Source organism: Tripterygium wilfordii, chromosome 2 (assembly GCF_013401445.1).
Source record: "Tripterygium wilfordii isolate XIE 37 chromosome 2, ASM1340144v1, whole genome shotgun sequence".
Classification (NCBI taxonomy): domain Eukaryota; kingdom Viridiplantae; phylum Streptophyta; class Magnoliopsida; order Celastrales; family Celastraceae; genus Tripterygium; species Tripterygium wilfordii.
Window position 1 is genome coordinate 4,900,609 of NC_052233.1, and position 16,223 is coordinate 4,916,831.

At 38.9% G+C, this 16,223-nt stretch overlaps 3 protein-coding genes across 5 annotated transcripts; 1 reads left to right on the top strand and 2 right to left on the bottom strand.

Moving 5' to 3' along the window:
- Positions 1-3,340: 3,340 nt before the first annotated feature.
- Positions 3,341-5,053, bottom strand: LOC120010074. Its single transcript, XM_038860769.1, has one exon. It carries the CDS (start codon positions 5,051-5,053, stop codon positions 3,341-3,343), a length of 1,713 nt encoding a protein of 570 aa, XP_038716697.1.
- Positions 5,054-8,309: 3,256 nt separating this feature from the next.
- On the bottom strand, positions 8,310-10,927 carry LOC120013093 (CBS domain-containing protein CBSX3, mitochondrial). Of its 3 annotated transcripts, none has more exons than XM_038864761.1 (6): positions 10,765-10,927; positions 9,622-9,884; positions 9,452-9,533; positions 8,988-9,061; positions 8,838-8,898; positions 8,310-8,760 (listed from the first exon to the last, which is right to left on the bottom strand). In XM_038864761.1, exons 2-6 carry the CDS (start codon positions 9,877-9,879, stop codon positions 8,753-8,755), a joined length of 483 nt encoding a protein of 160 aa, XP_038720689.1. In that variant the 5' UTR covers positions 9,880-9,884; positions 10,765-10,927; the 3' UTR covers positions 8,310-8,752. The 3 variants fall into 3 exon arrangements, with proteins under 3 accessions (XP_038720689.1, XP_038720681.1, XP_038720674.1); XM_038864753.1 differs by having other exon boundaries at positions 8,310-8,764; XM_038864746.1 differs by having other exon boundaries at positions 8,310-8,702; positions 10,765-10,924.
- A 218-nt stretch (positions 10,928-11,145) lies between these two features.
- LOC120013084 lies at positions 11,146-13,573 on the top strand. Its single transcript, XM_038864733.1, has 3 exons — positions 11,146-11,510; positions 11,861-12,093; positions 13,185-13,573. The coding sequence occupies exons 1-3, from the start codon at positions 11,277-11,279 to the stop codon at positions 13,375-13,377; spliced, it is 660 nt and encodes a 219-aa protein (XP_038720661.1). The 5' UTR covers positions 11,146-11,276; the 3' UTR covers positions 13,378-13,573.
- The last annotated feature ends 2,650 nt before the right edge of the window (positions 13,574-16,223 follow it).

Here is a 16,223-nt window from a genome sequence, read left to right on the forward strand (position 1 = left end):
TCCATTGCCAGATCATTGTTGCCTTCCTCAAACATTTGCGTTCGAAGAGTTGGAAGCCCCATTTCTAAGGGAATGACAGCCTCCGCTCCATAAGCAAGCACAAATGGGGATTCTCCAGTAGATCTGTGAGGAGTTGTTCGGTATGCCCATAATACTGACGGGAATTCTTCTACCCACCTTCCTTTGGAAAACTCCAATATTTTCTTAATTCCGTCTAATATGATCTTGTTGGATGCCTCTGCCTGACCATTGCACTGTAGGTAGGCGGGAGTGGAATAGAGATTCTTTATCCCATATCCACCACAAAATCCTTTAAATTTGGCACTTGAAAACTGAGTTCCGTTATCACTGACAAGGCATGAGGGATTCCAAACCTTGTTATGATATCTATGTCTCAGATTGCTGCCATAGGCTTTGCCTTGATCCATTTCGTGAAATAGCCAGTGGCGGTAATTAAGAATCTTCTATTGCCAGTAGCTCACGGAAGCGGTCCAACAATTTTCAACCCCTATTGGGCAAAAGGCCATGGACTTGTAAGAGGACAAAGATCCCCAGTGGGTTGGTGGGGGATTGGTGCGAATTTCTGACACTTCTCACACTTTTTTACGTACTGCAAAGCATCCTTCTGCATGTACAGCCACCAGAAGCCTTGGGTGATTGCTCGAAATGCAAGTGTCCTTCCCGCTGCATGTGCTCCACAAGAACCTTCATGAATCTCAAACAACAGGTCCTCAACTCTTCCTGAGTGAACACATAATAAGTATGGACATGAGAAAGACTTATTATAAAGCTTCTGATCAGGAGACAACCAGAAGAGCGTTGCTTTGACTGCCAATTTTCTGGCTTCTTTCTTATCTTTGGGAATAATGCCATCCTTTAAGTAAGCAACGATTGGATCCATCCAACTAGGCGTTTGCTCTTCTGCGCATCGTATCTCTTCTGGCAACTCATCTATGCTTGGTCGTTCTAGCACTTGTACTTGGATCACCCTCTTCACCCCTAGTTGGTCGACCGACGCAAGGGTAGCCAAAGCATCTGCGTGGTCGTTTTGTTCCCTTGGAATTTGTATTACCTCATAGTCATGAAGTCGGTCTAGCAACTGCTTAGTTTTTTCCATGTAAGCTGTCATGGTTGCCGTCCTGACATTGTAGAGTCCAGTGAGTTGATTGACTACCAATTGAGAGTCTGAATAAATCACCAACTCCTTTGCCCCAAGTCTTAGAGCATTCTGGACTCCATGAAATAGGCCTTCATACTCTGCTTCATTATTTGTTGCTGGGAACCCTAATCGTATAGCCATCTCCAACACTTCTCCTTCCTATGCTATGAGCACAATTCCTGCTTCAGATCCTCGTCTTGTTGAAGAACCATCAACCTGCAACTCCCAAAGATACTAAGGAGTTACCTGTACCTTCCATATCTGGTTGGCTTCTTCAGGCCGTTGCTCCGTGGTGAACTCGACAACAAAATTAGCTAAAACTTGAGGTTTAATGGCAGTCCTTGGGATGAACTACAAATCATACTGAGCCAATTCGACTGACCATTTGGCAACCCTTCTAGACATGTCCGCTTTTCCTAACAAGGTCTTCAATGGATATTCTGTCACCACTTCCACTGGGTATGCCCGGAAATAATGGTTCAACTTCCTAGAAGCCATTACCAATGCCAAGAGAAGCTTTTCCAGGGGCGAGTACCTTGTTTCAGCATCTAGCATTGTCTTGCTTACGTAGTAGATTGGGTACTGGACCTTCCTTTCTTCTCTCAGGATTACGGCACTGATGGCATGATCTGACACTGCCATGTATAGCTGAAGCGTGTCTCCTTCCTTGGGAGTTGCTAACAATTGGGGTTTCTGCAAGTAACTCTTAAACCCAAGAAAAGCCGCCTCGCATTCATCATCTCATTGGAAAACTCTTCCCGACTTAAGCAGTCAAAAGAAAGGCCTGAATCTGTCTGAGGATCTACTGATGAACCTGTTAAGTGCCGCCACCATTCCAGTTAATTTCTGTATCTCCTTCACCTTGGTAGGTCGCTCCATGCATTGAATGGCCTTGATCTGCGTTGGGTCAGCATCGATTCCCCTTTGTGTAACAAGATGGCCTAGGAATTTGCCCGTACTAACTCTAAAAGCGCATCTGCTAGCATTAGTTTTAGGTTATTTCTCTTTAAGACATCAAACACCTCCTGAAGGTGCATCAAATGGTCCTGCTAAAATTTGCTTTTGACCACCATGTCATCTATGTAAACTTCCATAGTCTTGCCAATCAGTGGTCCAAAGAGTTTTGTCACCATCCTCTGAAATGTAGCACCTGCATTCTTTAAGCAGAAAGGCATTACTTGGTAACAGAATATTCCTTTTGGGGTGATGAACGAAGTCTTCTCCTGATCAGACGGATGCATTGGGATTTGATGGTACCCTCGGTATGCATCCAGGAAGCTCATCCTTGCCATTCCTGATGTCATATCCACCAATTGATCGATTTTAGGAAGCGGGAACAAATCCTTTGGACATGCTTTGTTCAAATCGGTGAAATCAACACAGACCCTCCATTTTCCATCCTTATTTCGGACCACCACTGTGTTTGAGAGCCATTCGGGATATTGTACTTCCCTGATGGCCTTAGCTTCCAGCAAGTTTTCTACCTCCTTAACCACGGCCTCCGTATGTTGAACCGATGACCTTCTCCCCTTCTGAATTACAGGTTTAAAACCTGATTTGACATTCAACCTATGGATTGCCAATTCCGGATCCACCCCTGGAAATCTCATAGGGAGTCCATGCAAACACGCCCACATTTCTCCTTAACATCCCAATTAAGGATTCCTTCTCTGGTATGGGCAAGCTAGTCCCAACTAGAAAGTATCTGTCAGGACTTTCTGGTGTAACTTGAACCTTCTCGAGTTCTTCCATCGATTTTGTTGTTAGCTCCTTTCCAACTTCCTCTAGGACTGAAGCCTCTTCGTCCATCATCATTATTCTTCCTGCTTGCTTTGCTTTTGCCATAAAACACTCTTTTGAGGTAGCTTGGTCTCCTCTTATTTCCACCACTTTGTCCCCGAAGGGGAATTTGAGCATATGATGATAGGATGAGGGAATAGCCTCCATTAGGTGAAGCCAAGTCCTGCCCATGATTGCATTATACATCGAGGGTAGATCTATAACAAGGAAATCCACCTCAACTGTTCTTGGACCTGCTGTGACTAGCATTCTTATCCTTCCGAGCGGCCAAACTGGGGTTGCATTAAGTCCCACCAGATGTGTCGGAACAGGAATCAAATCTGCATGAGTTTTCCCTAACTTCTGGAAGAGTGAATAATACATGATCTCTGCGGAACTTCCTTAGTCTACCATCATTCGTTTCACTGTTGCTGCTCTGATTTGCAGGGAGATCACAAGAGCATCATTATGCCGAAAGATCACTCCTGTTGCATCTTCCTTGGTGAAAGTGATTGCAGTTGCCTCCCTTGGTCTTCCCAAATGGGGATTAAAATCCATCCGCATTACCTCTTGTTGGTGTCGGACCCTCCTATACTCCGTTCGCCTTATCTCATCACCAAGTAGTGCATCCGGTACCATTGTATCAATAAAATTAACCACGTAGTGTGAAGGTTCTCCTCGCTCCTTTGACTGAGGTTCTGCCTTCTTTTCGGCAGCGGTTTTCTCTTTGTCAATAAATTCCTTAAGATGCCCCTGCTGAACCAATTCTTCCAAATGCCGTTTGAACTCTCTACAGTCTTCTGTCCTGTGGCCTTTGTCTTTATGATAGGAACACCATTTGGACTGGTTTCGAGTCGACGAATCCCCTGACATCTTATTTGGCCATCGAAAATACGGCTTGTCCACGATCTGAGGCAGAATTAGGAAAATTGGGTCCTTAAATATTGTTTTTACCGCCTCGTAAGAAGTTGGCTTTGGATCCTTCTTCGAGTCTTTTTCTTTCCCGTTCTTCTTTTCAAACTTCTTATTTTCCTTTTTTGTCCCTTCTTGAGAAGCAAACTGCCGATCCCCCTGTTTGTCTTCTTCCAGTTTGACGTATTGATTAATCCTGTCCTGGAGCGTGACCATACTCTTGGGTGGAGCCATCGTCAAACTCTCTCGTAATTTATAATCACGAGGGAGCCCAAGGCGAAAAGTAGCCACTGCGGTCCTTTCATCACAATCTTCTATACCTGCATAGGTATCTGAATACCTAGCAGTGTAAGCCCTGAGTGATTCTCTTCTCCTCAGATGTAAAGCACACAGCGTATCCAATGTTGCTGGATCTCGACTATTTGCTATGAATCTTGCTACGAAGATCTGGGCCAACTCCCTCCAAGACGAAACTGAATTCTCTGGAAGTTGGTGGAACCATTTCATGGCTGTTGTCCCGAGGCTTGACGAAAACATTTTGCACATGAGTCCATCTCGACCTGCCCAAAGAACCATCTTATGAGTGTAGGCTGAAATATGTGCTACAGGATCTGTTTTTCCATCATAGATTGCAAACGTCGGGTGTGAAAACTTGTTTGGTGGATCTTCCAGTCGCAGAGCCCGTACAAAGGGTGTGGAAGTCATCTTTCTGAGGCTTTGCTCAGCCTTCTTCTGAGCACTCCATAAGACTTCCCCAGTATCTTTCTTCATTCGAATTCTTGGGGAAAAGCTTCGGTGCCTTTTCCTCCTAGACGGTTGCGAGGATTTGTTCCTTGCACCCCTTGGAGATGGAGTATGCCTTCTCCTTTCCGTAACTGGTCCCCTCCTCAGATAAGACCTCCCAGTGCTCCCACTGTCTTGCTCCTGAACACGCTTTGGATCTGCATCCCTATCACCTCGGACAACACTCTGAATTTCACTAGCCAAACGCTTCTTCTTTCTCCTCATGGTTTGGAGTCTTTCCCTTAGAGCTTGAGCATGCTCTTGTCTCTTTAGCAAATCTTCTTCTGCCCTAAGGAGGGCTTCTTCCAATTCCAATTCATTTGGAATTTGCTCTTCTATTTCATCATGATTATGCCGAGCCCTCTCCTCTTTTGGATGAGGCAGTTCCTCATGTCGTGATAGTTCCGCTTCTTGAGACATGGCTTATATTAAAGAACATTTTCCCACAGACGGCGCCAATTGTCGATGCTAAATTTACACCGAGGTATAAAATATGTTTAAAGTAGAAAGATTCAAGAGAATGACAACAGAGTTTACGTGGTTCGACAACTTGCCTATGTCCACAGAGTCTAATATTCTATTAGAGTTGAGTGTCGATGATCCTTACAAATGTGTGTATTTATAGGCTTGGGATTTGTCAGTTGATGCGGTTATGACAGTTCTTAAGACAATTTAACTGCCTCTGGTAACCTCTCCTGGTAACTGCTCGTGGTAACTATCGGTAACTGAATTGTCGGATAAACTGCTTCTGGATAAAATTCTTTTTGTCTAGGAGCTGCCAATCCTCTAGAACTGTACATTCGGAGTGTGTAATAATTTACTCCACAAATTCTTATTTATGCTCTTGGTTGATTATTATGGTACTCTTTTTATCCGAATCGCAATCTTCCATGTTTAAACATGCATCAATGTTTTCATCTCTCATTTTGGGACACTACTTCGATTGTCACCCAACTATATCCCACGGTTTAAAGCTCACTACTTTTTTTCCAAATTGTGCATGCATGTGTAGATCGGTTATTTAGTGGTAGTGTCTCTCTCCTACACCATCGAGTTCAAGGGTTCGAGGCACGAAGGCGTTGATGGCAGGGCGAACAAAAACCCCCATCAACAGTGGGTTTTCCTTCAATTTCCAATTCTCTACCCGATAATTATACACTAACATTTAAATCCATTTATACTACATATATATATATATGTAAGTCTAGATGTATATATATGCATATGTCACACCATTTTAGACCGATGTACATTTTTTTTGTATGATCCATGTAATTGTTTTCATTAATTTTGTTAATCTTAATTCCAACATCGATTACTTACTCACGTCCACGGCACATGTTAGATTTTTGGGTCAAAATTATACATATTTGTATATGTATCCGTATGGTTATAAAAATAATTTTTTTTTTCTCAAAGCTCTTTATTTATTTAACTATTTCTCCATGGAAAAATTTACATGTAGATAACCCTAAATTCCTACACGTGTACAAAATTTTGATAATTAACCTACTTTATAAGTTTTCTGGTGTTACATATGCAGTGCAGATAAATTAAATTGATATACAGTATAAATAAATTCATATATAGTGCTGATAAATTCATTGCAATTCAGATAAATTAAATTTACATGTGAAATTTTTTTCATCTCAGAATATATCAATAAGTGATCTTGTTTGACAGAGTTTTTCACACTGGTTGAGAATATATAATTTTTTTCAAATTCCGTCATGTATTTTGTGAGAAATCATTTTAAAGTTTCTTTTAAGAAAAAGAAAAATGTCAAAACTGATGATATCATGCACATGGGTGTTAGGAGCAAAAGTGGCAAGATAAAATGGACTAATATTTTTTAAAAAAAAATGAGATGAGCATATACGTAATTTAAAATTTTTATGTCTTTATTCTTAATTTTTCAAGTGTCTTTATTAGAACAAGTTTTCCTAATTTTGTCATTATTGGTAATTGCACATTTTCAAAAAAATATATACTTAATTTTTGTGACAAAAAATATACTTAACCTATTAATAATGAACAATACATGATAATAATAATAGTAATCTTGATATTATTCATTTCATTATTGTTAATATTAAACAACAATGCATAATAATACTTTTTTGTTTTAAAAATTAGATTGCATTTGTAATATGACTTCTAGTTATACATTTATATATGCTATTTCATTTTTACATGATCTTTAATTAGTTTTTGTTTTCATCAATTTTAATATGTATTTGTATTAATCTTTTGAGTTACTTTATGACAAATGAATGTTTATCAATAATATCGTTTCAATAAATCATATTGTTGCAAAATAAAAATTCATCGAACATATCAAAAAAGAATTATCTTAAAGTTGTCATTGCGTAAAGTTAGCCCACCCATTGGTAAAGAAGCGTCAAGGAGAGAGTAGAGAAGTCGAACCTTTCACATCATAAAAAACTAGTGTCCCTCTTGTCACTAAACCAATTGTGGGGGACGTACACTGGTGGAATTCTAATCCTTACCATTCCCTTTTTTTCTTTTTTCTTTTTTTCTTTTTTTTTATAAATCCCCGACTATTCTTAATATCATACGATTGATTCTTACAAATTAACTTAAAACTTGAATTGCGTTTTTCTTCATTTATTCAAGTTTTGAATATAATTAACATCAAACACTAACTTGCAATGGGCTTAAGATACATTCACATTCACTTGAAAGAAGTGCAATGAGTGAGACCGGCAATTGACACACCTACTAGTCTCTTAACAATTGCATCATATAACTGCTAACCCACAAGAGAATAATGACGTATCACAATAAACCTAGTATAAGCAGAAGTGCCAAGCAATATGGCTGTGACTATTATTATCATTATCAACCTTCACAACCGTTAACTACATGCTATTGCGTACATCTAGGAATGACCAACCGAAAATGCTAAATCTACAAGTGAAACTTGTGGGAGCAATTTTAGGGCCTTGCCCTTTGTCTCTCCAATCAGATATTGTACGCTTTCGGTGCCCACACCACCTCTCTCACTATAATCCATGATCATTTGGAGATGGGTAGTGAATACCAAGTGACCACACAAGCTAGATGGTACAAAACTCATGGAACGATATTGGCTCCGTTTTCTCACTATAATCCATGACCATGACCATAGCGAATACCTTTCTCACTATAATCCATGACCATTTGAAGATGGATAGTGAATACCAAGTAACCACACAAACTAGATGGTACAAAACTCATGGAACGATATTGACTCCGTTTGATGAGGCGGTCCGTATAGTGGTACTGTTAATAGTCCCCACTTTGCTAGACCGCCTCACCAAAAGATATTTTTATTTTTTAAATTTTTTTTTTGTCCCATAAGTTTTTATTAAATATATTTATATTTGTATATTTATATTATACATATTATTTATATTCATATTAAATATAATTATATTTATATTAAATAGATTACTAGAATTATTTGTTAATAATTATAAAGTAATTAATTTATTAAAATGGAATAAATATAATATTTATATTGAAATGAAATAAATAAAATAAAAAAAATACAAACAAAATATATTTTACACATCTTTAAACTCAGGTTTTTCTTTTCAATCGTTAAAAATCAACACAATCACTCTACCAAACACACAATTATATTATAACCAGAAAAAAAAATGCTGACTTGAAAAAGCTGTGACAAATCACCATGAACTGAATAGAGTATCTGCAAGGTGCCAAGAAACACAACAGAGATGATTATTAAGCTTCAGAGTTCAGACTGATAGCTACATGCTACCGTTCCATGTCACAGCAATTGACATCTGGGACGATTAACAGAAGATGCACACAACATAAGCAAACCATATTTACAAGCTTTTAATAGTGCTAAAGGAGTTTCGCAAGTAAAGTTCATTTCATTGTCATCATCATCATTTCTAGTAACCACCCTGTATATAGGCATTCAAGCGGTCGAGCTCCTCCCGGTGCTCGCTCACCACAGCTCGTACAACATCTCCAATGGACACCATACCCAACATCCCTCCCTTATCAATCACAGGGATGTGCCTGATACGGTTATCTGCCAAGCCGTTAAAGAATCCAAGTTCACGCAATTCATCCATGATAATGTCAATCAACTGACTTCAGAAAACATTAAAAAAAAATTGGATAGTGCAAGAAAAAAAATTGGATAGTGCAAGCAAAAAAATGATACCTGTCATTAATTGCATTGCTCGCAGAACCTTAGTGTCAGGTGTGACCGTGATAAGTTTGTTCTACAACCATACCACAAAAAATATAAAATTATAGCGGCTGCAAACACATGCATATATTAATATATTCTTGCAAAGCACTGAAATCTTACCTCTTCAGTCATGATGTCCCCAACTTTAGTAGACTTCGAGGATCGTCCCTGTACTATGATCTTCCTCAGATAATCTGAAATTGAATATCACGAAACAATAAATAACAAACCTATTGGATCAGTGAGACTAGCATGTGAACATGTCACATGAACAAAGCTTGTGAAAGTAAAAAGTTTCCATTTACTTGAAAGTAAGAAATAGAATTTCCCAAGATATCCAATATGCACTAGTCGTGGCTATCCATAGCCCATGGACAACAAAGATCAAGTAGTAATAAATGGAGGGAAACGTGGCATTTTTGTGGTATGGTTTCACCATACAACTACTCTCCTCCCACCAGCACACAAAGCACAAGTATAACTCTATATCATTTCCCTCACACTTATACCTAATTACCTATCACAAAGGCAAAGAAGGAAATTCGTTTTTCACGTATCCAAGTATGATCATAGACTCTTTCTACCTCTCTCTGTGATGATTCCTGCAATTGATGTCTGCTCCCCAGGTTTGACCACCACCAAGGCTCCAACATTGTGTTGCGTCATCTGCAAATTTAAAGCCTTAGTTAGTTCACACATATGCTTCCATATGCAAAGCCGACTGGATGATCAAAATAAAAAAAGATTTGCATACCGACTTCACAGCATCATAAACAGTGTCAGTCATGGTGCACCACAGCCAAGAGCCATCAGCACTTTTGCCTTTTGCTTTCAATATGTCTGCAATTGTGGTGCTTTCAAAACCATGCTCTTCAATCCGGGCTGATGAAACAGACTGAGAGCGTGAAAATACAAGTGGCCGCAACACTGGATCCATCATGCGAACATGTTGCAAAACTGAGCTTTTGATTACGCTCGAGTGGGATAGAAATGCACGAAACGACCCTTGCATTTTTCCTGATAATAGCCATTTAAGAAATGATGCTCAGTCACTTAGGCTCTGCTTGGGAAGATGAAGGGGAAGGCAGGTTGAGGTTATATTAGGTAAGGTTTGGGAATATTTTGTAAAGTGATGTGTCAGGGTAAAAACTAACTTTTGATTCGGCGAGAGGGGAGGTTAGTAGAGGCCTGGAGGGATGAGTTATATATGTTGTTTCAGGGAAGGGATCGAGGAAAGATCATATTTAATGAAACCTCCCAAACTCCCCAATTTGAAGAGTTGGAAAACACACCTTCAAATGAGGTTTTCCAACTGATGTTATGCTTCTCCTCACCTCCCCTCAACTCCCACCCAAGCAGAGTCTAAACTCATAACTTAAATCAATGGAAATAAATTATTAACTGGGATCACCAATCATCTAAAACTCAAAATAAAACCTGTTGCAATTGTATCAGCATAACCACTATAAACAAGATCAAGAAGTAAACGACGATTTACAAGATTTATCATGGAATAAACATTCATCCAACAGCCAAGAGAGACGAAGAATCTGGCAAGAAAATAGATAAACAAATGATAATTACAACTAAATATTACTTAAACAGGACAAGTTGCGACCATTCCCCACGATAGATCGATCGGACGAAAATAAATAACATGTTGTCACTATGGTCAAGAAACGCGAATCCGATCATGCAAAGCCAGATATGTATAACAGAAGCAAGAAATGAAAACTAGCACAAGTAGTCGTTCAGCAACCATCCATAAACTTTCTGGTCAGATCCAATACTAGTTGAACACACTCAACAAAAACAGCATGCATCATACCATCACCACCACCACCACCGCCACCGTCAACGACGATGAAACAAGGGAATTTGGGAATCTCCAACTTACCTCAGTGGATGATACACAGCAAAAGCCAAAAGCCACGACCACTTGAAGAACCAGAGCGGCTACACGGATTATGAACACCCACAACCGAAAGTGACCTAACTATAGAGAGAGCAGAGCAGATGAAGCGTCACGGGGATTAGACGTTATTTTATCTTATCCATCCAATGCGGTGTCCTTTTCCCATTCCTTCACCCACTTTTTTATATTTCAAAACTCAAAAGTATTGCAAATCTGTGGATGAGATTTCGATCTGAGTGTCAACTTGTCACTTACTGGCAAAACCATGGGTGGTCGTACTAACGTAGCAGAGAACCAGCACCCAGAATAAAGTACCCAACTATCAAATAAAACTGTAATAAAGAGAGTAATAGTTAATTAATAAATATCCTATCGTGGATGAGTAGATAAGGTTTCGCCATTTCAGTTTTCCCGATCTCATCCAAAGTTTTTAGACCGTTGATAACAACATCACAAACGCCATAAGCCGTAATTGGTGGAGTAGTGGGAGAGTAATGTTGGGTATCAGTGCGGGTTCGTCATGCGGGACGGTGATGGTGGGTGGCGGGCCGTTTTCCGCTACCCCGTCTGGTGCTGGCAAAGCATTTGCTGTGATGAGCCAGACTAAAGGCGGGTCCAGTCACTCAGAGAATCTGGTCTTACCCACCAGACGTATTTCCTCCTTCAAGACTGCCGTGGCTGCCATTGACTCGGGACACCTCAGTTCCTCCTCTGATTCTCCTGATAAGGTTTTGTTTCTTCTTTTATTTCTCACGGCCACGAATGTCTTACTTCCTTTCCTACTCTGCCAATGTATGAAATGTGAAATCTTAGAACTGGCTTTACCTGTTATTTGGAATGCATGTGATTGTGGACCAAAGCAAATCACAAACCACAGTTAATGCAGCTCAAAGGTTTGCTTTTGAGATAATGGCAACACAGTCTGGTATAGAAAAATGCGAATTTTACTGAGAACGATTACTCCTTTTCTTCCTACCGAAAAACTAGGTTCGCAAACTTAGTTGCTTTTATACGGTTATTGTGTTATCTGCTTATGGATATCCAACCTTACTCGCTTGTTCTCTATTCTCTAATGCAGCAACAAGCCAACAAGTATTATTTTGTAGTTGCAAACGCAAAATTCATGCTGGATGAAGAGGAGCACTTCAAGGAGCTCTTGGCTGAGCGACTGCGTCACTATGGAGAGCGTAGTAAAGAACAGGATTTTTGGCTTGTAATTGAACCCAAGTTCTTGGATAATTTCCCAAATATTACCAAGAGGCTAGGGAGACCTGCAGTTGCTCTAGTCTCAACAAATGGTCCGTGGATCACGTAAGAACTTCACTTTAGTTCCTGTCCTTTTATTTACATTGTCTTATTTCCAGTTGGCGTGCCTAATTTCTTTGCTGCTTCTTCATGTCATTTCAATATGAATTGCCCATTATTTGATTGTAATGAGGCTCAATTTACATCATTAGCGAACCCCACAAACCCATCTTGGCAAAGTAAAGCTCACTTGCCATTTTGGTAAGCAAAACTGTTATAATGGAATTATGGGAATGAAACTAAATGGTTTTTCTCGTTGAGAAAAACGCTGAGCTACTCTCTCATGCTACATGATTACATCTATGCTGCAAATTCATTGGGTTGTCAAAGCATAGATTATAGAGTTGGTAGGAAAAGAGTTGCTTATATTTGTTTTTTTTAGTGCAAGATTTTGGCCGGAATTGGTCAATAATTAGCCTAGCTAGTACAAAGAAGTTGAAGTTCGGAGCTTGAGGCTTGAAAAAAAATTCTCGTGATTGATATTGTCGATCAGGTTTCACTTGGTTTCTTCATGCTCATGAACAGAGTTCATCACTGCCCATGAGCAGGGGCTTTACATATTAGTTTATTACTGAGAGTTCTTGTTTGCTATTGTCTATAATTATGATTTGTGAACATGTTAAGATGAACTTGACTCCCTTGTCTGCTCAAGTTGAGTGGATTCAAGTGTGAGCTTTAACAATTAATTTGGGCTTATGTTTATTTTTATTTTTTTTGTGAAAAAAAAAAGAAAGAGTTTTAGCTTAAGAATAAGTTTGACAAACCAGGTTTGAACTTTGAACAACTCAAAACAAAGCTCAGCTAAATTTGTTGTAATGGCTCTCAGTACTTGGAATGATCAGGCATTAGTTTTCTAATAAAGACAGTGAGCATATTTTTTGTTTTTATCATACTCATGGATAAAAGGTACAACACTTTCTGGCATTTTTCCTTTTCTATAAATTTGAAAATTTGAGCATTCCTGCCATGATAATTTTGTAGTATATGGGAGTCATCTCCCTGCTTAATATGAATGTTTTATTTTGTCTTTCTACCTTATTCAGGCCTCTCCTTCATTTTTAATGCTTATTAATACTCCCCCTTGATTGGATCGGCAGGTTCATGAAATTGAGATTGGACCGAGTTTTGTCAGGTAGCTATGAAGCTGACAGTCTTGAAGCGGCATTAGCTTCTAATCCCGCTGCTCTGGAGTTCGAGAATCCAAAAACATGGACGGCCCCATACCCAAAATATGAATTTGGATGGTGGGAGCCCTTCTTGCGAACTGGATTGATGGAATCGAAAGCATAGAACATCTTACTTAATCTGCCTGGTTGTCTTTTAGAGGGTTATGTAATCGAATGAAGAATTTCGCTCTGTATTTGTAACCACCAGGTGAAGTTGGTGAGGTTCACATACAACTATGTATTACAATTTAGGGGTTGTTCTCAGGAACCAGCCCCATTTTAGTCTCAATAATTAGTTTGGAGCCCCAATGTATTTATGATCCATGCCTCAGAATTAGGAGATGTCATCGCATGATGCATTGAGCTAATGTCTCAGTCTCAAAAGGCTTGTGTCTCAGTCTAACGTTGAGAATCCTTCGAAATAGCAGGTCTCTAGAGTAGAGACAATGGGTATGTTTGGCAGTGAGTTCAAACACTGCAAAACGCACCTCATTGTGTTTTATATGGATGCGTCTGGGTTATTTGTGTTTGGGCATGTGGTAGCAGCAACCTCACCACACCTGAGTTGAGTTTTTTAGTAAAGCAGATCACAGCTATGGCCAGCAAAAAAGTGGAAGTTAAACGCACGCGGGACGCTAAATCTTCCGTCAGATACGTTAATGAAATGTCAGAAAATTCCTCCTAATTTTTTTATTATTACAACTCTACCCTCAACCCTATCATCTTCTCTTTTACCAGTTACAACAAGTCCAGCCGCTCCTCCACTGTTCTCTCCCTGAAGCACGACATCCTCCTGTCAAATGGCATGATTGAGGTAGTTTCCAAAGAGTTTTTTCTTGTTTATTGGTATTTTTGTTCATCAATTCTTGTTATCCGTTCTCTTAACATTTGTATGCGTTTTTTATCGACGAAAATAGCGTTGAAACGTGACATCGGATCGGGTTCGTTTCAGCACATAAAGTAGCTGGATCTCTTTCAGAATCATAGTCGGCTCCAAGGGGAGGTCAGACAGGCAGTCGCCTAGGGCCTCTCATGGGGGAGGGGCCTCACTTTTCATTAAATTGTATATCTTTTTAGGTGTATATAGACAGTACAATGTACTTGTCAATTGATATAAGAAAAAAATGGATTAGGAGGCTCCGCAATTAGTTTCAAATTGTAGAGTCTACAATTGGAATCCAATGGCTTGAGAGATGTGCCACATCACACTATATTTTTGTTTTTTCATTTTTAAAATTTGTATGTCTTTTTCTTCACCATTGAATATAAATTGTAGACTCTAAGGAATTGTGGAGCCCCCAAATCAGAAAAAAAAAATCCTAATATATTGTTATTTAAGAAAACAAGCCCATTAACCCAAACACAAAATGACACGCCATCACATATATAAAAATTAAAAAGTGCAATTCATTGACCTATAACTTTGATTGTGGTAACAAATCAAATCCGAACTATACAAGTGAGGCCCCTCCCCCATGAATTATTTGGTTTAGCGTTATTTGGTTTCATTTGATGTAATAAATTTATAAGTTTGAGTCGCTTAATTTATTGGATATTGGTGATAATTTATTTGTATTCAAGAACTAATTATATTGCATTTTGAATTTATTAGATATGCTGGATTTCATATTTATAAAAAAAAAATTATTTTAGGTAATGAGGGCCTCAGTTTCTTAACTTGTCTAGGGCCTCCAAAATGCTACAGACGGCCTTGTTCAGAATAGCAGTAGAGGAGTAGTTGGGTGAGTGTTTGCTTTTCTACTCCGTTAGATATTTTGCTATTCTCCTATATTCGTTCTTTGATAATCATAATGTATTTAGCTGAACTTGATTAATGGTGATCATAGGCCCTGATAGTTGCTTGCGTTAATGCCCAGCTCTTGCTTGGTCTTCGATTGAGGACCATTGTACTAGTCTTTTGTACCCCCATTAAAAACAAATTATTGACTGAGGGTGAGGGGAAAAAAATCCGTTTGTTTTTAAAGTTGTCTTTTGCTTGTGGCTGAAAGCTAAATCCATATCGTAAAGATTCCCCTCTTGACAATCGATTGAATGGCTAGTGAATTGATGCATAGAAAAGTGGGGATTCGGCCCATAAAACCATGCTCTCCCTTACTTATACAACCAAGCTTTGCCCATGAATCTTGTTCTATTCAATCTGCTTTAACGAGCATCATACATGCAGGAAACATATATACTTTGCATTATCTATATTGCATAAATTAAATGCGGTATACAAGGAACCTGTGTCCTTATACTTACCCTGCCAGGAAAGAGCTTTGCCTATTATGGTCTTGCACTTTGTTCTGTAGGTCTAAGTATGGGTTAATCCATTAGACCATCTCCAACCCAGTTTGTAAATGCAAATGTGAGATACTGTTTTGTGAGATACTGTTTTGATTATGATACTGTTTTGTGAGATACTGTTTTGTGACAAAGGTATCACCTTGAAGTTTTTCAAAATGGTCCGGAGCCTCAAGGTCCCCGTGAGGCATTCAACCGTGCTCATTCATCTCTTAGGAGTGTTATTGAAATGACGACTTTACGAGATATGATTGCAGCAGAATTATTTGAAATATAAGTTTAATGTAATTTTAGAAATATATATTAATATTATATATATATGTAATTAAAGACGATCTTTTCTTCAATATATAGAATATTAGACATTAAAATACAATAATGTTTAATTTATGTAACAATATATTTATTCCAATGTATAATTTAAACAACAAATTATCTCTCATCACACCTCAACGTAATTTGTAATTGCCAAACGCAAAACTACATAATTACCTCACCTCAACACAGTTTTTTAATTGACGCGCCAAACACTTTTTTTCATTAGAACTCACAGCACAGCACCACAGTTTTAGAACTCACAGCACATCACCACAGCAGCTGAAAACCCAACACACGCCCAAACAGACCCAATGATGGGTTTAAATTAAGCAAGGCTTGTATTTATTG

Bases quoted from the DNA above. Each gene is read 5' to 3' on its own strand.
- LOC120013084 (XM_038864733.1), top strand. From the start codon at position 11,277: ATGTTGGGTATCAGTGCGGGTTCGTCATGCGGGACGGTGATGGTGGGT. The intron at 11,511-11,860 runs GTTTTGTTTCTT...TCTCTAATGCAG, and splicing joins CCTCTGATTCTCCTGATAAG to CAACAAGCCAACAAGTATTA. The intron at 12,094-13,184 runs GTAAGAACTTCA...TTGGATCGGCAG, and splicing joins ACAAATGGTCCGTGGATCAC to GTTCATGAAATTGAGATTGG.
- LOC120013093 (XM_038864746.1), bottom strand. From the start codon at position 9,879: ATGCAAGGGTCGTTTCGTGCATTTCTATCCCACTCGAGCGTAATCAAA. The intron at 9,534-9,621 runs GTATGCAAATCT...TTAAATTTGCAG, and splicing joins TTTATGATGCTGTGAAGTCG to ATGACGCAACACAATGTTGG. The intron at 8,899-8,987 runs GTAAGATTTCAG...GTATGGTTGTAG, and splicing joins GGGACATCATGACTGAAGAG to AACAAACTTATCACGGTCAC.
- LOC120010074 (XM_038860769.1), bottom strand. From the start codon at position 5,053: ATGTCTCAAGAAGCGGAACTATCACGACATGAGGAACTGCCTCATCCA.